Source organism: Erpetoichthys calabaricus, chromosome 5 (assembly GCF_900747795.2).
Source record: "Erpetoichthys calabaricus chromosome 5, fErpCal1.3, whole genome shotgun sequence".
Lineage (NCBI taxonomy): Eukaryota > Metazoa > Chordata > Cladistia > Polypteriformes > Polypteridae > Erpetoichthys > Erpetoichthys calabaricus.
In genome coordinates this window covers 233,914,914-233,940,484 of record NC_041398.2, presented here as the reverse complement: position 1 = coordinate 233,940,484, position 25,571 = coordinate 233,914,914, and the positions used below count along the sequence as shown (strand labels likewise).

General features: G+C 40.4%; 1 protein-coding gene across 1 annotated transcript in view; it reads left to right on the top strand.

Moving 5' to 3' along the window:
* The first annotated feature begins 18,550 nt into the window (after positions 1-18,550).
* LOC114652319 (transmembrane protein 144-like) overlaps positions 18,551-25,571 on the top strand; it is a 65,593-nt gene continuing 58,572 nt past the window's right edge. Inside the window, exons 1-2 of the mRNA XM_028802660.2 lie at positions 18,551-18,803; positions 25,144-25,314. Coding sequence (XP_028658493.1) covers positions 18,695-18,803; positions 25,144-25,314 — 280 coding nt within the window. The 5' untranslated portion in view covers positions 18,551-18,694. The remainder of the gene's footprint in view (positions 18,804-25,143; positions 25,315-25,571) is intronic.

Below are 25,571 nucleotides of genomic sequence, written 5' to 3'. Positions count from 1 at the left end.
TTCAGCTGCTCCCGTTAAGGGTTGTCACAGCGGATCATCTTTTTCCATATTACTCTCACTGCACCACTTGGAGTATTTATATCACTGTATCTGAGTAGGGAATCACAGCAGCAGCTGATCGGAAAGAGAATTATCGGTATACAGCATGAAGCAGATGCTGCCTCAGCCACGACAAAATGCGTCAAAGCCTTTCCTGTACAGACCTCGTGTTTCAGAAACAGTTTCATCCCAAGAACTATAAATGCACTCAATCAAGTGCTCCTTGTAGAACTGTTTGTACTTATAAGTACAATTACCCCACTGTAAACTTGCAGTACAGTTATAATATTGCACAACCTGCGCCACTTTATAAAGCGCGTATGATGACGATATCATTTTTAAGATGAAATACAGCAAAATATGTTTATTATATTATACAGATAAAACTTTAACTTAATTTAAATAATCTGTTTTGTTAATTAATAAATATGTGAGGACACGGTGCCACAGCCATGCTGTCTATTGAACTGCTCTCATATGAAAAATGCTTCAGAGCCTTTCCTGTACGGACCTCGTGGTTCTGAAACAATTTCATCCTGAGAACTATAAAAGCACTCAATCAGTCCATCAACTGCTCCTTGTAGAACTGTTTGTACCTATAAGTACCTTACTGTAAACTTGCGATAGTTATAATATTGCACAACCTGAGGCACTTTATAAAACGCATATTTACATATGATGACAATATCATTTTTAAGATGAAATACAGCAAAATATGTTTATTATATTATACAGATAAAACTTTAACTTAATTTAAATAATCTATTTTGTTAATAATTAAACATGTGAGGACATGGTGCCACAGCACTAGCGTTCACGGATTGTTCCTGCCTTGCGCTGTATTCTTGCTGGGGCTGGTGTGACACTGGAAGGATAGATGGATAGAATAATTAAAAATGTACTACGAAGATATTTCAATGTTCCTTAAAAGTTTCTGTGTTGTAAGCTTACAGATGGCTTAACGTCTATTGGGTATTTGGAGAAAGAAAAGTAAGGACAGGAATTGGAGGTTAGTACGTTTGAAAGAGACAGTACTTCTGCAATAAATTATTTCATCGAAGGTCGCACATGGTGCAGCAAGCCTCTTGCGTGAGATATGAACAATCACTGTGCCACCGTGTTCCCATGTTTAATAACATGCTTTCATTCCTATCATCATGAAAAAGATATCATGTATACATCTCAGTATTATAATTATTCAGAGAGCTGTAATATCACGAATGTAATGGATTCTGTGTCCTGTCGGAGAAAGAGAAAGAACGGAAGCATGTAGTGATTCACACACATAGAGCACATAGAAGATCAAACACAGAACAAAGCATTTAACGTGCTACTTTAGTTACGATGGGATTTGAGAAACTAGTAAAATAAACAATTTTACGATGAAGTTTATGATATTCTACTTTAATGACAAAATAAACTACGTGATTAAAGTGGAAATTTCGAGATTAAAGTTTACATTTCGTGCTTTTTTCCCACTGTGTGCCTATTTTTTTTCTCTGTACCCTAATAAGCTGTCATATGACACTCAGATGGTGGGCTACGACTCGCCTTTTCACAGCGACTTTGATATGTGATTTCTTTTTTATTTTGGGCACTGTGCGACTTTGTGAACTTGAGCTTTGAAGTTTCTCCGACACTCTGTCACTCGATCAGCTTCCTTTTGTTGATTATCCCACTGTTTAAACCAACAAATAGTAAGACTTTCCTTTGCCTCACTTGGTATTCGCTGAAATTCTTATATTTTCCCCCATGCTTTTCCCATTGTCATTTCACAGAAGGCTATTTATATTGATTTGCATAGTCAAAGAGGCGTAATTCTGGGAGGAGTTGGGGCGGGACAGAAGGCGCGTGTACGTGCATTACTTTTCACACTGATCGGGATTTATGTAGCGGAAGAACGTGGAAGTTTGCGTACGCACAGATTCCTGCATCTGGATTTTTCTCTGTGTATGCACATTCCCGCTTTTGTGCTTACGCCATGTTATAGTGTGAGTTCTACGCACGGCGTTATACATGAGGCCCCTGGACTGTAATTTATGACCACATCAAACCACCCTTTTATATTCTGCAATATCTGCTATTGTTTGCACTTTAGATGGGGTTGTACACCTTGTTCCTAGTCTCTTGTGATCATTTTGGACCCTCAGTTCTTTGGCTACTGTGTGTTTGGCCTTGTTTGTATTGTATTGTGTTTTGTAATATTTGCCCTTGTTTGTGAATTGTGTTGTACACCTTCTTGTTTATAGTCATTTTATTTTACATATGTACTTTTATCCTTTGTATTTTGTATTTCCACTGCTATGTTGTGCTAACTCGATCACGTTGTACTGTAAGTGCAATGACAATGAAAGAACTTGAACTTGAATCAGCTAAATGCTGCCACTGAGTGTCATAAATGGACATTGCTGCATGTCAGGCAGGACCATTTTAACACATCATAGGTCCCCGGGAAAAGTAGTCTACTGGGGGCCCTGTTTTGATAGCAAAACAGAAACATATGTTGAGGGGGCCCCTGTGCTCCAGGGGCCATTGTGCCGATTGGTTAAGACGGCCCTGATGTCCGGCAAGTTTTTTGGATTCTGATTAACTTTGTGCACTGGCTCTTGTTTGCCTTGGATTGACTTAATTATTTCAGGCAACTCCTGCCTCTTGTGTTCCTCAGAGCTTATTTTTGCTACACATCATTTTGTTTGAAAATAGAACTTTTTATTTTTACAGATTCTACATTTGCCCTTTTTTCATTACTAGCTGGGGTTTGACAGCTTTCCCCATCTACTGGGTATTTTTGTGGCTTTTTTTGGGAATCTGTTTGCTTAAGAACCCCAAGTTCACAACACTCCCAATTTCCTGGGGTCAGAGTTGCCTTGGGGTGAGATTTGCTATGTGGAATATTTTGGAGGCATCCCTGTTGTCATATCTCTCAGACACATGAACTTAGCTGCTTTCAGGCATATAAATAATACCCTTCAGAAACACCCCAAACACATACACACTGTCATATTGGGTCAGTTTAGAGTAGCTAATTAACTATAACATGCACATCTGTAGTATGTGGGAGGAATGAATGGGAGGAATAACCTCTTGTAGAACTGCAGGTGTAAATATAATTTAATGCTGGAAAAGGTTTTCTCTGGTGGAGTTGAGAAGTGCAAAATTATTCTAAAAATTAGCAGTGCAAACACTCTAAGTAGCCAAAAACCTCTTACAGTGCATATAAAAAGTATTCACACCATTGGAAGTTTTCACATTTTATTGTTCTACAACATTAAATCACAATGGATTCAATTTGACTTTTTTGACATTCATTAAAAATCGGAAGTGGTCTCCCCTAGACTTTCTCATATACTCAAATATGGGGATAGATATTTGAGGAGTAAAACGTAAGACAATGATTTTATTTTTATATTATGTACATTAAAGAACCATCAACAACAAATTAAATCAAATTAATAATATATCGAACAATTATTATAAAAGTAAGGTTGAATAAATTGGAATCTGCAGCTGCATGAATAAAAAGGTACCACTTCTGGTTAGCGGAAATAGCCCAAACGTTGATGGAAATCTATGTGTTGTACCTAATACTTGTATGTAAAATTTGGTTGGCCTAAGTGAAAGCATACTCAGGTTATTGTGTTTACATACACACACACACACACACAGACATAATTATAATAATGGTATTTTCGGACTCAGGGAGAACTAAAAAAATTGAGATTCGTCAAAATCTCGAAATGGAATTTTTGGACGATTACAATACTTTCTCTATGAGAAAGTAAATCAGACTCAGGGAGGTCTAAAACATCAAGACTAATCAAAATTACGAGGTCAAATTTTTTGGACGATTATAACACTTTCCCTATACTTCGTATGTGAGAAAATAAAAAGACTCTTTAACATCAAAATGAAAATAGATCTCTGCAAACTGGTCAAGATTATTCATAAAATCAGTGCCCTTCATAATATTTGGGATGAAGACATATTTTTCCTTGATTTTTAATTACAAATCAAACAATTCAGCAACAAACAATAAGTTGGGCTGACATGAGCCCCCTTCAGGGTGGCACAGTACTGTCTGCCTCACCTTGTGCCTTTTCACTGCGTTTTTTTTGTCCGATCAGCAAGAGTATATATGTTACACACATTCATTAAAGATATTAGCCAGACTGTGGACAGTCAGGGTGTATAATAAACGTGTCTACAAACTTTATATTGGTGACATACAGAGAGACAGCAACAGGCACACACCAATTGCATGCATCAGCCCCGTGTGTGAGGGAGAGCACAGTCCGAGGTGAGGTGAGGCTCGTCATCGCTGCACCTCGCGTTTCTCCCCTATATTTGAACAGGAAATGCGTTGATTCAGCGATTTTGACTTTAAAAATGATCAAAATTATTGGAATCATACAGAAAACAAATTTATAGCACAGACCAGTGGACACATTTATTTATATCATCATTAGTTTTTTTTTACTTTTCATGATGACCTGCCTCCCCAGGCCACACGTCCCGGCTTGGTGGTTCATTTGAATGCACGTAGGAGTGTTTTGCTGTGCTTGAGCTTAGTGATTTATTGAATTACTAGCCAACCCGCGGCGTACCATACGCCGCATAATCAGGCCGCTTTTTAAATGATTTTTAAGCACAGGGAAAAAATTAACATTTGAAAAATCCGGAGGAGAGGGAAAGGACGCCCATTATGCCCCATTCGTCATGCTAGTCTGCTGATTTCTCGTTTAGTAACCTGTGAGTAGTGATGGGCGGGGTGAAGCCTTGAGAAGCATCAACACGTTTGAAGCAATTGTGTCGGAAATCGAATAGAAGCTTCGAAGCATTTGACACTCACCTGTCACGTGACACCTTTTGGCCATTTTCATTAACGTTACAGAAACTTATGATACACTTCAATGACGTCTGTTAAAAGTCTTATTGCTTTTATTTTTTCGTAGCTACAGACTGACAACGAAGAGAAGGGTTCGTCAGTAGCTTCTAGTGTCTGATGTCTAAAAAATATAAATATAACTAATGCCGACAGGCAGAATACACTATACGATAGCAAGAGTTAAACAAAATAAGACGCCTCACCTCATGCATTCCCGGCTCTTTCAATTAGTATTTACTTTTGCACTGTATCATTATAATCGCTCCTGTTATTAGTATTATAATTAACCCTGATCTTTTCTTGAGATCACATTTAATAGCCTTAAATGTTTTGTTTGGTCTGTCTTAATTAAAACGGAGTAGACAGAAAATAAAGGTTTATCCCTGTACTTTGCCATGATATAGGTAAGCACATCTGAGAAAGAAAATGTGAAATCCTTAAATCACAGATGTCATTATTCGATCAAGTATTAAAATCTGCAGTGCTTCGAAAGCTCGACACAGTGTCGAAACCTTAGTATAGAACGGCCCATCACTACCTATGAGTCACGTAGAGTTTTGATTGTTGTTTGCGATTCTGGCCGCTTTTCGCGTACTGAGTTGTTCGGGAGTCACAGTTGAGAAACAGTTTTTTAATGTCTTTTAAGCACAGGGGAAAAAATGAACATGCGGCCCGGTGCATTGTTTAACTGCCTTGTGGCGGTGTAGTAGTACGGCTGCTTTGCAGTAAGGAGACAGTGGAAGATTGTGGGTTCACTTCCCGGTTCGTCCCTGTGTGGATAGCAAATTATCCGCGACAAACAAACTGTTTTACACGCTGCAAACCAATCCGCACCGCTTTTTCAATGTTTTTTAATCCTTCGAGTTGCTAATTAACTAACTAACACCCACTCACTCAGCTTGTGTGAAAAAAATGCGCCCGTTCTTTCATCATTTTGTTGCAGCCTATCAAAGACTTGCTGATCATGTTTTGTAGACTCAATATATATTGGCTTTTCACTCAGCGCGAGGGCGCGCATTCATCTCGGATTATTATATCTTGCTAGACTAATCTACTACATGGCTGCGTTTGAAAAACCGACTTATCTCGGATGAGTTTCACCGGCATTAATGATTAGGAATCTGGTTGGAACAAAACCCTGCAACCACAGGGGTTCACCAGGACCGAGTTTGGCAAACACTGCTGAACAGAGACGAAACCGACTCAGGTGAGGAGTGGGGGCGGGCAAAGTAGTTGGAGCTATTGATTATTCAGTGTTGTTTGCCTGGGTGTCTGATCTGCTCAACAGGATTATAAATAAAAGGAAAACAATGTGAAGGCAATGTCACAGGTGATCCTGTGGTATAGCGGGTCCACAGCTCCCCTTCAAAAGCCCATTTTTATATAAATAATCATCGCACTCACAGTGTTGACTCGTGCTTCGGGCATTTCTCCCCTGTGCAGTGTGTGAGTGAGTGAGGAGAGAGAGAGAAAGCCGGTACGTTAGAGTGAGCGAGAGCAGGCTCGAAGGCAATGTGTTCCTGTGGTACAGCAGGCCCATAGCTCACATTGAAAAGGCCATTTTTAATCAGGCGACTGACAGTAGTGGAGTCAGGCACAGAGAAGGTCAGCTGCAGAGAGAGCGTCTCGACTGTTGCAGGGCCTGAAGCAGGTGAGACGCTAATGAAAAAGAGGCACAGGGCTTATTGATTTTTAAAGACTGCTTCCTTCTTTGTGTTTTAACTTCAGTTTTAAAGGATTGCGCCGCTCTCTTGCGCTGCCTGTGTGTGCCTCTGTCTCTCTCTGTGGCGCTGCCTCTGTGTGTGTGCGTGGCTCTCTCTCATGCGCTGCCTGTGTATGCTTCTGTCTCTCTCTGGCGTTGCCTCTGTGTGTGTGTATGTGTGTGTGTGCGGCTCTGTCTCTCGCGCTGCCTCTGTGTGAACCAAGATTCCACTGAGGTTGACTAATGAAAAGTCAACGTAGCTCAGAGCTGCAAGTGGAATGTGGCACAGACAAACAGAAATGACGGCATGTTTTTCGAGGCGTCGCGTCCGAGTTGGTGGGCGTGACTGTGATTTTTTCGTCGTATCCAATGGTCTAAGAGTTGGTGGGTGTGGTTCCTTCCTGCGTGCGCCATTGGCGTCTTACTTGTCGGCGGTTTAGTGAATCCACGCCCCTTCCGGCGTGCTTTCCATGGTCGGCTACTTGTCTCCTGGCTTAGTGAATTATATAATCCACGCCGCTTTCCATGGTCGGCTACTTGTCTCCACGCCCCTTCCGGCGTGCTTTCCATGGTCGGCTACTTGTCTCCTGGCTTAGTGAATTATATATATAGATTTTGACCTATTGCTCTCTTTTTTGACTATTCCTGGGATTTTGTATTGGGGCTTCATTTTCTTTTGCATCTGCCTTTCACAGGCATTGTATGCTTGATTGTTCTTCGGATCTTCTCATTGTTACAAAGCATTGTTCTTTTGAAGGAACTTTAAACTTTAACTTTGTTCTTTTTGAATGGTATATATGTTTATATATAAAGATTCTGTGTTTGCCCTTTGTCAAAAGAAGAGACAAGAGAGCCAAAAAAGGTTTGGTGCAGCCTCCTGTATAATTGATTTTGGCTGCAAAATGATTGATTTTGTGTGCAAGTATATCCAGATTGGAGTCTAAAGCAGAACTGACAGGTGAGGTTGAGATGGTGGATTTTTCAAGTGCGGAAAAGGAAGTGAGGTAATTATGACCAGAACCGGAAGTGACATCATCATGTTCATGACCAGAAGTGACTTTGTCTGGACCGGAAGTGACATAATCGGGCTCATGAGCAGAAGTAGCATCATCTGGACCGAAACTGATGTCATCGGGCTTATGGCCGGAATGGACATCATGGAGGCCAGGCGGAATTTCCCTCATAAGTCTGCAGTGGAAAGAGAGAAAGGACTAGTGCACCTCGCTACCACCTCTTCTGCCGTGGAATTACCTTCCTTCGAGCCCTTTATCTGCCTCCCATGCGCACGTGTGTGACTCCTTGTTACTATCTGGGTTTGATGGTTTTCCCCTACAGTGAGCATTTTTGGGACTCTTTAGCACTTGAAACTGCAAACATCATAAGAAAGTCATTGAGTATTGTAATGTTGCTACTCGCAAGGTAATAATAGTCTTCTTCTATAATATGCTACCATGGCTGTTCGTTTGTCTGTCCAGGATTTTAAATCACCTGTAGCTCGCAAACCGTTTCACCTATTGACTTGAAATTTGGTACACATATACTACATGACATCTACTATCTGTTTTCGGGGTGATGATTTTTATTCTTACTCTTTTTATTTTTATTTTATTTTATTGTAGAATCAACTCTCGGCAGTGCGCAGCAGGGCAGCCGTGTGGCGCATGCGTACGGGCGCCGTTCTCATTCCCTACCACCTTCTGTAACCATTCTTGAGGCAGATTGAAGACTTAAGTGCTAAATAAAGTGAAAAATTAAAGAAAATGTACTAAGTAATTGCAACACAAAAACTAACTTAATAGTTTTAACGTGAAAAGATGCCGACGGAAGAAGAGAAGAAGTGGGCCACTAGGGTAGAGTAACGAAGAGCTGCTCAGGAAGCAGCAAGTGCATCAGCCTCTGAGCAAATGAATGCTAAACGAACAGAGAAAGAGGATGAATACTATGAATGCTCAAGTCAAGTGTATTCACTGCACGTTATCGTGCAGTGCGCGATTACTGGAAATATAATAATGCCTTTTATTTATAGGGGTATAAGATGAGGTCAAAACAAAGTAGGCACTGTCAACCTGAGTTCATCAAATGTGAGAGGTCATGTAAGTTGAATCTGTATTTCAGTTCCCACTGACCAAACACGAAGGACTTAGACAGAATAAAGGTACAGGAGTAACTTATTAAATTCAAGAGGAAAAGAGCATTGAAATTGTGAATTGTTATTGGGGAAGTGAAAAAGCAACCACATACTTTGTAGCTTGACAGGTCCAGGAAGCTGGGCTCAAATTCGGAGACAAAATTAGTGTAAAGTGTGCATATTCAGCTTGTATCTTCATGGGTCGTTAGCTTTTGTTAGCTCTGGTTCTCCTGACATATCCAAATGATATGAGTGCAGTAATTCATTTATAGATACCAAAATGGCACTGTGTGGTGTGTATGAGTGTGCCCTGGCACCTCATTAAGTCCTGACATTAAATTTGGAATTTGCAGAAGTGTGTGAAATGAATTTACTCATCCTCATGTCACAAGGATGACTTCTTACCCCGCAACCCTGAAATGGTTGCAGGCATTGGATGGACCCCCACATCACGACTGTAATAGTTTAAAACTGTATGTGAGTTATAAATATAATCAGTTAAACTAATGGAACTCAAGCTGTTTAATTAAAACACAAACCAATAAAACCAGTTCTAGTGTCAATTAAAAAAAACAGTATTCTTTTTAAATAAATAAATTGATTCAATTTCAATTAAAAAAACTAGTTATAAAAAAAAAACAAGTTGGTATTCAAAACTTACAAAGTTCAAAAAGTTTATGACTGCCACACGGCATGCTTTCCTTCCCAATAGTTTCCTTTTTCTGTAATAGTAAAGTGTATTGAACTGTGTGCTTTTGGTGACCCCTAGTGTTAGTGTAGGGATATGTCAACATTTATTGGTACTCCATTCTTGGTTCACATATCAGCAGGGTGCAGGGAAATGTTCATTTGACTGCTTGATCAACATGGGAAATGTAACCAGTACCACAATCAGCAAGCATAACAAGTCCAATGAGGACCTTTCTTTGAAACATCTGGGTTCTTCCTTTCTCAGAAGTGATTTGTTCAAAAAGGAACATGAAAATCTCAAAGGAATAGGGTAATTAGATACTACAATAAAGTGAAAATAACGCCATTATAGTCATTTAATTGTTAGCTTTGCACAGATATTGTGCTACATTGCGAGAAATATTACTGGTGTTGAGGTCAGTATAACTGAGCTGGAGAAAGCGTTGCGGCAACTAAAAACCAACAATGCAGTGGGGCCAGATGGCATATCAGGTCTGCTTCTAAAGCAGCTCTCTCCAGCTTTTCATTTTCTTTGTAACTGCAAGTGTAGCATGTGATATTATTTGTCTTGACTTTCAGAAAGCATTTGATAAGGTGCCCCATGATAGGATGGGAATCAAACTAAAAAAAGTGGGAGTTCAGTGTGTGGTGTGTAGATGGGTGCAGAATTGGCTCAGACACAGGAAGCAGAGGGTGATGGTGCGAGGAACCCCGTAAGAATTGGCTGACGTTAAGAGTGCAGGATCCTTAAAACAGAAGAACTCAAAAACACAGAAATTCTAACAAGAAATTGCAATACTAATCTTTAACTCCTGACCATTATCCGCCAGTTTAAATGGCTTGAGGGAGGACCCAGGAGTGGTGACATAACGATGGCCAAGCTTCCTGGGGCTCCATTCAAAAAGAACATAACTACATTTAAGGTGACAGTACACAATTACAAAATCACATTTGCATGGCTGCTGGACCATTTATTACCTAGGCGCTGTAGTTTTGGTCTATGCAAATAAATAATGAAACAGAAAGGAACGTTTTTATTATCAAGAGTAGATCTGTCAAAAATGTATGTCAATTGCTTCATTTTGAACAGCAATACGACTAAAAGTCTGCAATTGAATAAGGGCCCAAGAACCATGGCACCACACAGAGTACAGGCTTAGAAGCACATGTGCCGTTAATATAACACATTTCTTTGTGCCTCCTCACTTGTTACGTACAAAATATTTGGTAGCTGATGACTAGCTGCAGTCAGTGGGTGGCAGAATGTCCATCAGGTCCTCTCCTGACAGTCGTGTCAAATTGGATGGCTTGTGATGAAGAAACGCCTTCAGAGCAATTATAGGCATCAGTGCCAGGGCCTACAGGTTCCACAACATCCAATTGACTGCCATTATCTTGATCACTCTCTTTATTATCAAAATATTCATCTTGCAACAAATCTGGTAGTTTGAAAACATCAGCAGCTTTAGACATCTGTCACAAATACATAACTACAGATTGCTTATTCATAGCACTATTTTCCACAAGTTGTCCCAAAATCTGTAGATAACCAATAGATGGCAGCACTATAGTAGATAACGGAGATGCAGCAGCAAAGCTCACCAGCAAGCTGGCTATGGCTATAGTGGCCGTATACTGACAAACGAGTTATAGGGTACGTCACACCTTGACAGACTCAATGAGATACAACTTAACTTGTACATCTTGATCAAAGTATTAAGGTATACACAAACTCAAAAACGGAAGTGACCCCAGGGGCCGGTATTTATATACTTCATGGCTTTTGACGTCAATTCCACTCAGGTGGGGTAAACGTTAACAACGATAACAAAGTTATTGTCTGTTATATCTGCATTTTTATCACTCTTAATTTAATAGTTGTGAATAGGTGTGAATTTCCCCTTGGGATTAATAAAGTATCTATCTATCTATCTATCTATCTATCTATCTATCTATCTATCTATCTATCTATCTATCTATCTATCTATCTATCTATCTATCTATCTATCTATCTATCTATCTATCTATCTATCTATCTATCTATCTATCTATCTATCTATCTATCTATCTATCTATCTATCTATCTATCTATCTATCAGTTCACAACTTCCTCTGTTGCTGCTAGCAAACTAATTAGCAACAGACAAAAAAGCCACAAAGCAAAATAGTGACTCCTGTGCTGAAGCAAAATTACATCATTGGAGAGCAGAAATAATTATGAAATTATACAAAACAGCTATATACAGTAAATATAAGACATAATCAGAATAACTTTAACCAAAATGCCATATAGACATGCAAAATAATAACTGAAAATTAACAGAAACAACAAGAAAGCATAAAATACACAAACATTCAGACAAATACTTAATAGCTTAAAGAGCTAAATGCAATTCATGTCCAAGAATCAAGAGAAACCTATATGATAAAAAACAGGCATATGAACAAAGGCTCATGGGAACTGAGTCCTAGAAACCAGGGCACAGGCCAATATTAAACAAAGCCAACAACGTTGGAACGTCTGCAATGACATACAGTTTAGGTTAAATGGCAACATCAAACTGGCTCCTGCATGAGTGTGGGTGCCCGCATAAGTGGCCCTGTGATGAACTGCTACTTCATCCATTTACTGCACTGTACCCAGTGCTGCCAGGATATGTTTCAGGCCCCTTGTGACCCTGACTTTGATTAAGTAGTTTTGAGAAGGACTGGCTGAAGTTGGAATCATAAAACCAAGAGAAGTATCTCTAAAAGCTGGAGTAGCAAAGATACACTGCTCATAAAAATTGAAGGAACACTTTTAAAACACATCAGATCTCAATGGGAAAAAAAATCCTGCTGGCTATCTCTACTGATATGGACTGATATGGTAACGTGTTAGGAACAAAAAGATGGCACAATGTTTGATGGAAATGAAAAGCATCAACCTACAGAGGGCTGAATTCAAAGACACCCTGAAAATCAAAGTGAAAAAATGATGCGGCAGGCTCGACCATTTTGCCGAAATTTCATTACAGCAACTCCAAATGGTACTCAGTAGTTTGTATGACCCCCACTTGGTTGAATGCATGCCTGACAAAATTGCGCTCCTAATTAGATGACGAAAGGTGTCCTGGGGATCTTCTCCCAGATCTGGACCAGGGAATCACTGAGCTCCTGGACTGTCTGAGGTACAACCTGGTGGCATCAGATAGACCAAACATAATGTCCCAGAGGTGTTCTATTGGATTGAGGTCAGGCACGTGAGCGTGGAGGCCAGTCAATGGGATCAATTCCTTCATCCTCCAGGAACTGCCTGCATACCCTCGCCACATGAGGCCGGGCTTGTCATGCACCAGGAGAAACCCAGGACCCACTGCACCAGCATAGGGTCTTACAATGGGTCCAAGGATTTCATCCAGATACCTAATGGCAGTCAAGGTGCAGAGGTCTGTGCGTCCCTCCATGGATGTGCCTCCCTAGACCATCACTGACCCACTACCAAACCCGTCATGCTGAATGATGTTACAGGCAGCATAATGCTTCTCCAGACCCTTTCACGTCTGTCACATAATAATAATAATAATAATAAATTTTACATGTGCTCAGGGTGAACCTGCTCTCATCTGTGAAAAGCACAAGGTGCCTGTGGTGGACCTACCAATTATGGTATTCTATGGCAAATGCCAATCGAGTTCCACGGTGCCGGGCAGTGAGCACAGGGCCCACTACAGGACGTTGGGCCCTGAGGCCACCCTCATGAAGTCTGTTTCTGATTGTTTGGTCAGAGACATTCACACCAGTGGCCTACTGGAGGTCATTTTGTAGGGCTCTGGCAGTGCTCATCCTGTTCCTTCTTGCCCATAGGAGCACATACCAGTCTGTCCTGCTGATGGGTTAAGGACCTTCTGCAGCCCTGTCCAGCTCTCCTTGAGTAACTGCCTGTCTCCTGGAATCTTCACCATGCCCTTGAGACTGTGCTGGGAGACACAGCAAACCTTCTGGCAATGGCACGTATTGATGTGCCTGCCATCCTGGAGAAGTTGGACTACCTGTGCAACCTCTGTAGGGTCCAGGTATGGCCTCATGCTACCAGTAGTGACACTGACCGTAACCAAATGCAAAACTAGTGAACAAACAGATGAGGAGGGAAAAATGTCAGTGGCCTCCACCTGTTAAACCATTCCTGTTTTGGGGGTCATCTCATTGTTGCCCCTCTAGTCCACCAAAGCAGCTGAAACTGATTAACAGCCCCTCTGCTACTTAACTGACCAGATCAATAGCCCACAAGTTTCATTCACTTGATTCTATACTCGGATTAAAAAGTTTTCCTTTAATTTTTTGAGCAGTATATTAATAGCACCTACTTTGCAGTAATCTGTTTGCAAAGGTCGAAAAGCTGGAAAAAAAAATTCAGAGAATTTGTGTACTGGTTACTTGAGCACCACTCCTCAGCTAGATATATGAAATTTTGCATGGCCAACCTTTATCTATTAGACTTTCCCTACAAGTCCTCCAATTTCCTTCTCTCACTTAGTGATTCCAAATGAGCTACATGTTGGTATGTGTATAAGCGGGCCAAGTGAAGGACTGGTGGGCCTTGCAGGCTTGGTTCCTACCTTACGTCCAATGTCTCCTTGTTACGCTCTGGCCAGCGGTGTGTTTGGAAATGTTATGTTCTGTTATCTTTTAGAAGGCTCATTTATCTTTAGGTAAGCTCCGGAGACATTTAGCCTCACTGCGGCTTTTCTTGTATTTAGTCATAAATCAGCAGTCTGCTTTACTGTATACATTCTTGGCAGTACATGAACAAACTTTCCAATCCTACAGATGGAATTCAGAGGTTATCACTCTAAATGAACAAAGACCGTTTCAGCAGTCAATCTGACAGTGTGGCTTTGAACTGCGAGAGGAAATATAAGTGCCTGAAGGAAACTAGTAAATTACAAGAGAACATGAATACCTCATGTAATAACACAGCCATCCATCAGAGCCTTATTCAGGTTACCCATGGCAAAGATGTCTAAGAGAAGGGGCAAACAAAGAACAATCCAGAAAGATGGCTGTCATAAGTGCCTTGAGCATGGGAAATGTGCTATATAAATAAAATGTATTATATTATTTTTATGATGATGTTCTTAAATCAATCTAATCAATCTTCGACCAGAATAAGCATCCTGGAATTCACTCCTCTAGCCCAGCCTGAGGTGGTATTCACTGGTGAGCAGCTGGTGGCTAGATGAGCAGCACAGTTTTGTCAGGATCATCCCAAAAAAGATACATGGAAACAGCATTTCTGCTCACTATCACAGAACGACAGGTAAGGTTAACGGTCAAAATCAGTTGTATACAGTATCCTGGGTTCAAATCCTGGGTCTGGTATCTGTCTGTGTGGTATATACATGTTTCCTCTGTGTCTTTGTGGATTTTTGTCTGGGTATTTTAGTTTTTCTCCCAAAAGACGTGTCTATTAGTTTGATTGGAAATTAGTAAATTGGCTTTGATGTGGCGTGGGTGTGTGAATGAGTGGATTCTTCAATGGATGGGCATCCTGTACAGCAGGTTTGAGTTTGGTCTCTGTCTTGGGCTCAATCTTTCCAATATATTCTGTGCAACCCACCGCACCTGACCCTGATATGCACTAAGTGGCCATTGTTTTCTTTCAATTCATCCATCTTCAAACCAGCTTAATGCAGGTACATTTACAGGGTCACAGGAAACCAAAGCCTACCTAGACATCTTTAAGAGCAGTGGGCCAAAAATGGATGGGATGTCTCTTCAGCATAGTGCACTTTTATACACCACGCACAAATTCACTCATGCTAACCCAGCTGAGAATTGCCAGTTACCTTAACAGGATTCTTTTGAAGATGTGGAAGGAACAATTGAGTGCCTGGAGAAAAACATATGAACATTCAAACCTAAGACTGTGGACCTGTGCAGTAGAATACCTTTAATATGGATAGTGACATCCTCCACATCTTCTACAAGTCTGTGATGGCCTGTGCAGTTTTCTATGTTGTGGTGTGCTGGGCTGGTAACATTATTTCAAGAGAAGCCCTCTGAATCAACAATCTGAATTAAAGGGCAGGTTCAGTAATGGGATGTACTCTGGACTCCCTGAAGAGCATTAAAACAAAACTCAGTGCCATTGTGAACAATGCTACACATTCTCTCTCTGACAAACCAACACTGAAGACTTTCAGCCAACAAATTATTCAGCAGAAGTGTGTGAAGAAAAGCAACTGGGGTTCCTTTACACCAGCAGCCATGTCTGTATAGTGTCTCACTAGGACTCGGACTGCCAAGTGAGACATTTTCTTTCTTTTTTAATTTGTCTTCCTTCATTCTAGTACGTGTTCAGACCATCTCTGTATATATAAAATCGGAAGTCTGTCTGTTTGTCTGTCTGTCTGTATGTCCGTTTTTCACAAGAGAACTATTTAATGGATTTAGATCGGGTTTTTTTCTATAATTTGCCTGAACATTCCAGTTGATTTTCCGACTTCTCTCATTACACTATGTATCATAGTTTGCTTGTGGTACGGATTTATTTGCGCGAGTCTGAGAGACACGCAGCAGGCAGAGGGGAAGGAGCGGGGACTTCCTCACTCACGTGCCAGTCTCGGGGTGTACCTTACCTCCGCTTAGCTAGTGAACAAGAGAACTACTGAACAGATTTAGATCGGGTTTTTTTCTATAATTTGCTTGAACATTCTGGTTGATTTTGCAACTTCTCTCATCGCGCTAAGAATCTAAGTTCGCTTGTAGGATCGACATATTTGTGCTAATCCGAGACAGAGCTGCGGGAAAGAGGAAGCGTGACGTTAAATGTGGGGGCCGGGCAGGGCCATCCTCACTGTCCTTTTTTGCTAATATGTGGGTGGAGCCACGAGGCACAGATATATATATATATATATAAAGCGTTACCTGATAGGTAACCACCCACACTAACAGATTGTGACACAGACTTCGAATGCCGTGAATGTAATTACCCCGATCTACATGCTGTCAAATAAATGAACCACACGCCGTGGCGCAACGTTAGGGGCATCGCCTCTGACGCTGACGTCCGAGGTTCGATTCCCGAGAGGGAGTGCAGTGGAGTGTGTACACCTGATGGGCCCAGAATGAGGGCGAAACACGTGTCGTGTACTCTTTGCATTTATTTGACAGTAAACTATTGCAACCATTCTATGATCTGCTCTTCACAAACTGAGGGCACCGTGGCGGATGTTAGCAGATTGCTGGCCAACCACAAAGCGTTACCTGGTAGGTAACCACCCACACTAACAGATTGTGACACAGACTTCGAATGCCGTGAATATATATATATATATATATATATATATATATATATATATATATGTATACTGTGGTGGGTTGGCACCCTGCCTGGGATTGGTTCCTGCCTTGTGCCCTGTGTTGGCTGGGATTGGCTCCAGCAGACCCCCGTGACCCTGTGTTCGGATTCAGCGGGTTGGAAAATGGATGGATGGATATATATATATATATATGCACACAGGTTGTCCATAAAGTCCATGTGCAATTTAAAATAGTTGTAACTTTGTAAGTATATGTGATAGAAAGAATCTGTAAAAAGGATTAGAAAGAAGAAACACATTTTTTATTGTTCTTGTTAATTTTCAACATGTCCACCATCATTAATAATACAAAGGGTAATATGATTCTGTAGTTCTCACAAAACATTTTCAAGCTGATTTTCAGTAATACCAGCAATCAGTTATCCCAGCTTGCAAGTCTTCCACAGATTGAGGTTAGGTTGAATAAACATTAGTTTTCACACGTCCCCATAAAAAAAATGGAGTCAAATCTGGCGAATGTGGAGGCCAAGAAAATGGTCCACCTCTTCCAATCCATCTGTTAGGGAATTTCTCATGTAGAAACAGTCTAACATTCAAAGCAAAGTGACAAGGAGCACCATCTTGTTGAAACCCTGTATTCTCTATCTGTCCTAATTGTTCAAGTCGAGGAATGAAGTCTTTTTGCAGCTTTTCTAAACACCTATCACCATTAACAACACGCCCTTCTAAAATGAATGGCCCTATGACTCGATTTTTTCCCAAAGCACACCACACTTTAACTTTGGGAGAATCTCTTTCATGTTCAACAGACTCATGTGGGGATTTTCAGTTCCCCAAATACGGCAAAAATAAAACTTCTAAAGACAAAAAAACTAGTTACATCATGCTTTCTAATCCTTTTTACGAATTCCTTCTATCACATATACTTACAAAGTTACAACTATTTTAAATTGCATACTGACTTTATGGACACCCTGTATAAAGAGCTTCTGTAAAAAGCCAATTTTTTCCTCAATTTATGCTATATATTTAGTGAATGAAGCAGGGCTTTATTGTGTTAGATGGGTTATGAATTCTTTTTCCTTTTTAGATTGTATTTTTTTTAATGTTCTAGTTATTTAGCCCGTTGTTTCCTAATATGCAGACAAGTGTATGACAATGCAGTAATGACCCTGAAAGGATCAGCTACTTCATGTGTCTGCTCAGATCAACACAAATTGCTGTCTGAATTCTGCCACAATTAAGGAAGCAAACTCCACAGAAAATGTAAATTAAAAGAAAGCAAGCATTTAAAGATACAGAAAACATAAATATGTCTTCATTTCCAATAAGTGTAAATCTGATACCATTGCACTTTTCTATATGAAAAATAAAATGAAAAAACGGGTCAGCTAATTAAACAATGAGATCAATTAAAGGTAACAATAACTGACAGATTGCGAAACTGTTTGGAACCAAAATCTGCCATAGATGCCCACCCAGGACTGAACTTGAGATCCGCTGATCTGGAAAAAATGGGGTCAGACTAGTACCCTTCTCCGCATCTACCGTAATATCAGCATAAACGCGAAAGCACGATGTAACTGATGCACGCATCGCTTTACTGAAATAAGTTCTCCAAAGACCATTTAAGCGGCAGAAACTGATCGCGTAACGCATTACAGTAAGGAGGTGCTGACACCGCACGAAAGTACAGGGTTTTAATGACTGTGAAGCAAACGAATATCGCGAAAGAGTGACGCGCTTTCAAAAGAAAGTCGTACAAAGTGCAGTGGTGTATCGCGCTGTACACTGTCACGTGATCGTCGGGAAGTCAGCTGATTGTATTTTAAGGAAGTCCTCTGTTTCAGCTCCGTGCTTCCGATGAATTAATCTGCGGGAGAGGGAATGAGAAATCGAGTAAATTATATTTGCTCCAATATCTTCATTGTGAAAACGTCGAAAGGATGTTTGTGCATTCGGTGAGAGCTGCGCGGTGGCAAACGACGCTGTTCGTGACTCTGCTTGCTTTGTGTGCGGTTACGAACTGCCTGTCCGGTACGGGGGAGAGAGCAGGTACCTTTTATTTTAGTAGTATTTTCAGTGTTTCTGACTGTACGATGCCCACTTTCAGAGTTAGCATAAGCCGGTATCGAGAAAATATTCTGATTACAAAAAAAAAAAGTAGTAATAATAATAACAATGAAACGTTTACTCTTTGCACGCTGACGTTGAAGACGCTTTAAAGTCTTAGGTGGCTCGTTTCAGTCCAAGCCAGGTCGTCATTTGAGTCCATAATTTATGTGCTATACAATTTTCTAAGCACACTCAATCCCGAGTAGGATCGCAGAGGTGCTGGAGCCTGTCCGAGCAGGCATTGGGCTGAAGGCAGGAACAACTGCAGAGTGAACTCACACACATTCACATACACATACGCACACGGTTGCCAATTTAGCGTCACTAATTCACCTAACCTCCAGATCTTTCGACTGTTGGAGAAGACCTACACAGACACAGGGAGAACATGCAAGCGCCATATACTTGGCATGAGCATGGCGGTGCTGCTGTAATTCAGTTTAATATGGTGCACTGTATTAATCCCTGAGGGAAATAGTATTATTGCTCTGGGGGTCAGGGTACAGGGTCAGCCATTGGTGTAATTTTCAGTTTAACTCTTTTAGGGCTAATTTTTTTTTTGTTTCTTTTCTCCCAGGGCTGAATATTTTTTAAAAAAGAACACAAAGCAATTGTTTAACATATCAAATCAACAAAAAATATTTACTTTTGACAAATGTTACTTTCTTGCATGTTGTATGAGCCTGCATACTCTATGATTTCACATACATATCACATACATTTTACACAGCAAAGTCTGATCTCGCTCAAAGCAGCCAATTTCAGTCATTGCCACATTGCAGTCCTTACAATATGTGTTGTTTTGATGCCTATTTTTCAATTGTCTGTTGCTGCATTTTCTAACATATATTGTTAGTGTGTACTGTAGAGAGACAAGTCACCCATTTGCCATCGTGCCATGCCACTGCCACCAAGTTTTCTGCCTGCATGAAAACCGTATTGTCACCTCTTTTCATCTTCTGAAACTTTATGAACTTTATGTATGGCATTATAGCCTGGCTCACCCCATGGGATTTGCTTCTGTTTATTACAGAAGTGAATAAAACTTTGCAGCAGCACGTACCTAAGCCACCAGGGGACAAAACACGTTTGGACCAATGCTCCCTGAAGTTATATCACCAGTTCTGTCCCATCTCTATTTGTAATGCCACAGCGCGCTTCATCTCGTCTTTCGTTGTGGGTTTCCACTTTGAAAAACGAGAATGCGATGCAAACGCAGCCCGCGATTCAAAAAAAATCTCTGCCTACCTGTTTGTCTCGTCTGACAGTAGCTGAAAAGCAGCATCAGGAGAGAGCAGCCTGAAGTACAGCAGCTGGTGATCTGTCGTGTCCAACAGCAAGCCACGCCGTCTTGTAAACTCCGGTAGCCAGATCGGCTCTCAACGGATCAATGTCTGTGTATTTATCCCATGCGAACCTTGCCGTAGATGCATCGGCTGCGCAAAGGCACTCAACTGGCAGCAGATCCGCTGGCGCGGCATCGGCTGGTGTCTGATCAGCTGATGCCTGCTTCTAACTCTCTTGCGCGATCTCCTGATCACTGCCAATAAAGTCCGATTCTGAAAAATCAAGAGTCCGACTTCGCGATAATGCGCAAAACAACGTCTGCCAAATGTTTTCTTTTCTGCACTTGCTTCGCTGCCTTTTCACATGTCGGTGCCATCTTGCCTTTGTTTACATTTCGCAACTCACGCACACGCAATGTTTATTTGCCGAGTCAACGAGTCTAGCATTCCTCCAAGCACAGAGGGAATGCCTGTGACGTGACAGTGAGATTTGTCGCCATTAACAGCTGATTGTCACCCTCTATCCCTGGATGTCGACTTTTGTCGACATTCGCCTTCAACCCCTCCTGTCGACATCCGCCCTAAAAGAGTTAAGGGCATTAATGGGGTTTGAACTGACAACCTTCCAGATACCAACACAGATCTTTAGCCTCAGAGCTACCACTCTGCCTGTAAACCATGACAGTTTAAATGACTGAGAATTGCTGGGCATGTCAAGTTAAACGACTGCCTGATGATTTTCCAGCTCCTTTTTCTGACGGACAATAACATTCTGCCTGACGTAGCAAATGCTATATGATAGGTTAGCAAGTGCAGCAAGTTTAGCTTCAGTCTTGATCTTTTTAAATCTTTTTTTCCACTTTGTTGTGGTACCAAAAAAACAAAAAACAAACAAGGAATCGGACCAAATGAGTCTCTGTTCTTTTTGTGAGGTCAAAACATCCACACTTCTTTACTCCTTGATGCTGTATTTATATGCCTTGTGCTTACGGATGATCATTCATTGGTTGTCTGTTCTCGCCTGCACACAGAGCCCGTCACTACAACTAAAGATAAGGTAAATTACTGGATTTGTCAGATTATGTGACTGGCCTTCACGGAAACATGCTAATAACTGCTTCCAATTTGCTAAGATTATAAATGAAGACTACGACTGAAAATCTCTAGAAAAGTCATCTAATGTGACACGGCCTTTAGGCATAAATAACAATCTGATGGATGGTCTTTTGGTTTCCTTCAGCATGACCATGCACAAGCATACGGACGTTTGAAAACACAGGAGTCAATCACAGAACTTGGATGGGTTATTCTTCTCCTTCCATCTTGCAGGCCCAGATCTTGACCTCTCTGGAACCCTGAAACATCAAATCAGTGATGAGAAGTTTGTAACTGATAAGGTTATTGAAAAAATGGCTGTAAGTGGAAGATTAAGAATGGTACAAGAAGGAAACACATACTGTTGTTTCATGCTGACACAAAGCTGTTGAATTTTACAAAGATTAGATAGATAGATAGATAGATAGATAGATAGATACTTTATTAATCCCAAGGGGAAATTCACATACTCCAGCAGCAGCATACTGATAAGGAAACAATATTAAAGAGTGATAAAAAAAATGCAGGTAAAACAGACAATAACTTTGTATAATGTTAACGTTTACCCCCCCAAGTGGAATTGAAGAGTTGTATAGTGTGGGGAAGGAACGATCTCCTCAGTCTGTCAGTGGAGCAGGACGGTAACAGCAGTCTGTCGCTGAAGCTGCTCCTCTGTCTGGAGATGATACTGTTCAGTGGATGCAGTGGATTCTCTATGATTGACAGGAGCCTGCTCAGCGCCCGTCGCTCTGCCACGGATGTCAAGCTGTCCAGCTCCATGCCTACAATAGAGCCTGCCTTCCTCACCAGTTTGTCCAGGCGTGAGGCGTCCCTCTTCTTTATGCTGTCTCCCCAGCACACCACCGCGTAGAAGAGGGCGCTCGCCACAACCGTCTGATAGAACATCTGCAGCATCTTATTATGCAACAAAACGATGAGCATAGCAAATGTATTGAATTATCATCTAAATGTTATATCTTTCCTGAAGAAGGGACTTGAGTTGCCTTGAAAACTTGCATATTGTAGTCTTTTTAGTTAGCCAATAAAAGGTGTCATTTTACTTGACTTCTCACTACATTCACAATGGCTAACATGGTACAACACCCTAGTACTATACAGTAAATATGTTCAAGAAATTCTGTAATAAAATATTAAAAATTCATTTTTGTGTTAGAGTTTCTAATTAAGTACCTTGAGCATGGGAAAGGTGTGTTTATAAGAAAAAATTTGTATTATTTATTAATTTTTTTTTTTGCCGGTCAAATAACAATTTTCACATTTTTAGTTATGGCAAATTTTGTAGAGGCATATATAGACTTACAGAAAGAAAGTTCATGTTAAGCCATTTAGCTGTAAGTTTATTACTATATACCCCAAAAACCTGAAAATTCAGTTCCTTTTTAGAACATGGCTCAACTACTTTGTTCCTGAAAGGTAAAAATAGTCTCCATCAATAGACATTATTAATGTGTAACCCACAATATCTTATATATAAACGTCTACTCGTGGAAGTGTGTGTGTCTGTCCACCCCGGAAGTGAGAGGTGGAGTCGGGGTAAGGGCTCCACCTCCGAGGAAACACAAGTGAGGCCATCACGTCTGCAAAATGAAACCTCCAAAGAAAGACAAAGTCGCTTAGCCGCTAAAATCGGCAAAATGGTATCCCTTTTACTTTTCCTCCCACCGCTATTACACAAGCGATGTGAGCATGTCAGCAAAATGAATCCTCCTAGGAGAGAGATGCTCAGAGTAGTTCCTTTCAATTACCTGAAATCTCTACATTTCATTTTTTTTTCTGACGATTTCAATAGTTTCTAGGACCCCATGCTTTTTACAGCATGGCCTTACATGACTAATAAAGAAATAAAAGCCAAACCATCAGCAGCAGCTTCTGCTGATTTTTGTTGATCCAAAAGTTGTGACATTTCACCTTCAGTGCATTCACATGAACTTCCTGTCAAATTTTTAGAAGTGCAAGATCTCTGACACAAACAATTAAAGACAATATTAATTTTTTGTGAAAATAAAAGAGTAAAATAAACATATTAAATGTGTCCTGCTTCACTTCAAATGTAATTTGACCAAAAATGGTATTTCTAGCACACAAGGCTATACAGTGCCGTACAGTCAGTGTCCCAAACATTATGGAGGGCCCTGTATGTTTCATTTTAGATAGTTGAGTAAGGTGAAAAATTAGTGTTATATCACAACTCGGCAATTCAGTTTGCTTTGTTGTTTCCAAAATTTCTGACTTGTAGTGCCAAGTTGGTAAAGCATTTACATAGAATTTCTGACTTGGCAGCTCAGATTTCCCATCTGTCCAAGAGCAAGTAAACAGTGCATTTGTTTTGCTGGGTTAGTATGTCCATTATGTGTATTAATAGTAATTAGGTAGATTGCTTGTATAGTCAACATTTCTTGTATCGATTTTAGTTCTTAAATTAGCAAGTATTGACCATAACTAAGTATACTATTGAGTACTTACAAAGTTTAGATGGCAATGAAGTCATTGTATGCTGTTGTACAGTATGCAAGAATCGTAATACATTTTATTTACCGTATATACTCACATTTAAGTTCTCCCACGGAGAAGTCGGGACTTGATTTTACCGTATAATTTCTGATATTTTGTAATGTCAGTCGTATAAGTCGAATGAGGAAAATTGACGCTATTGGTCCAAGAGATTATGATATTCTAACACTCACCTGTGAGAGTAACCACGGAGCACGCAGCCTTTTTTTCCAATGTATTGTGCTTACGTGACCACACGGTAATACCTAAACTATTCCAATGCGATTTTTGCACTGTTTTGTGTTTTTTGTATCTCACACCCTTATACACCTTTATCATAAGAGCATCCCTCATCTGTGATGGGGCATTCGATCAGAAGAGAATATGAAGCTGGTTTTAAATTAAAAGTCATTGAAGTGGCAAAAGAAATCAGGTAACTGCGCTGCTGCAACAAAATTCAATGCCTGAGAAACTGGTGCAAGATTGGAGGAAGCAAGAAGATGTAAAAAAAAAAAAAAAAAAAAAAAAGTATATTTTTGAACGGGCGTATAAGTCGGAGTCTGATTTTATGATCAATTTTTTGTGTTTCAAGACCCAACTTATATGTGATTATATAAGGTATGTAGCACCTTTTCCACGCTCAAGGGCTATAATTTTCCAACCAGCATCGATTTTTTCTAATTAAGGAGGGGATTATTCATTCCCTGAAAGTTTCACTGACTCCTTAATTGTTGTGCTGTATAGAGTAAAGTACCTGCACATTTTAGATTTTGTGAATGTTGCCATATAAAGTAAAGTTGTAATCTGTACGGTTTCATCACCAACCGTCGTCTCAAGACACACCAAACAGTCGTGTTAGGGAGTGATAGTTCTCGGCTGGCACGTCTAGTAGATTTGCCTGGTCTGCACTGGAAATTCGCATGGATTTATTGAACGTCCTTATCAGAAACACGAGGTTGCCCAGTGCTCTTCCCTTTACATTCTTTGAACTGTTGCTACCAACGATGAATGTTCTGAGCTGTTGGAAGTTCACAGCCATACTGCCGATGAAAATCATATTGCACAGATATGACGGATTTACTCTTATTTGAAGTGGAGAACGTTCTGCTCAGGGGTTGCCATCTCTTCACATACTGAAAGGAGCCCTTTCCGGTGACAGTCAGAAACTCTATGACCCCGTCTTTCAATTGGTATGTGATTGGTTCCTAGGCACCTCACGGTTGTATATATATGGCACTTTGAAATCGGATGAATCTTTTTGAATCACCCTGTATTTTAATTGATTAATAAAACAGTATATTATACAGGTAAGTCAAGATACTCAACTATTTCTTTCAGCCTTTTTTTTAAATCAAGAATCCTGATTGCTTTTTTTCTTTTCCTTTTAGTTGATGAAAGTAAACAAGATGAAATGACGGATGACTATATCCATATGAGAACAAGCAGCCACAATGTGACGAATAGCTCAGCACTGATTTATGGTTACGTCTCCAGTGCAGTATCTGTCATCTTTTTTGGAAGCAATTTTGTTCCAGTGAAGAAGTTTGATACTGGCGATGGTAAGAAAAGTAAAAAAAAAAAAAAAAATGACTGGGATATACTTTGAACCCCTGTTTGGGGATAAGGCTGCAGGTTGTTTTGTCAATGATCAGCACTATGAATATTGAAAATGGAATGGAGTGTATGTGATATGGCTAGTGTTCTTCTTGTTTAGTACCAGTAACAAACGTTATGTATCTAGTGCAGAGTTCCTTATTTTTTCTCATGACCCAATTTTGCCCTTCTTAGTGTCTTTGAGATCCATTTGATGACAGTT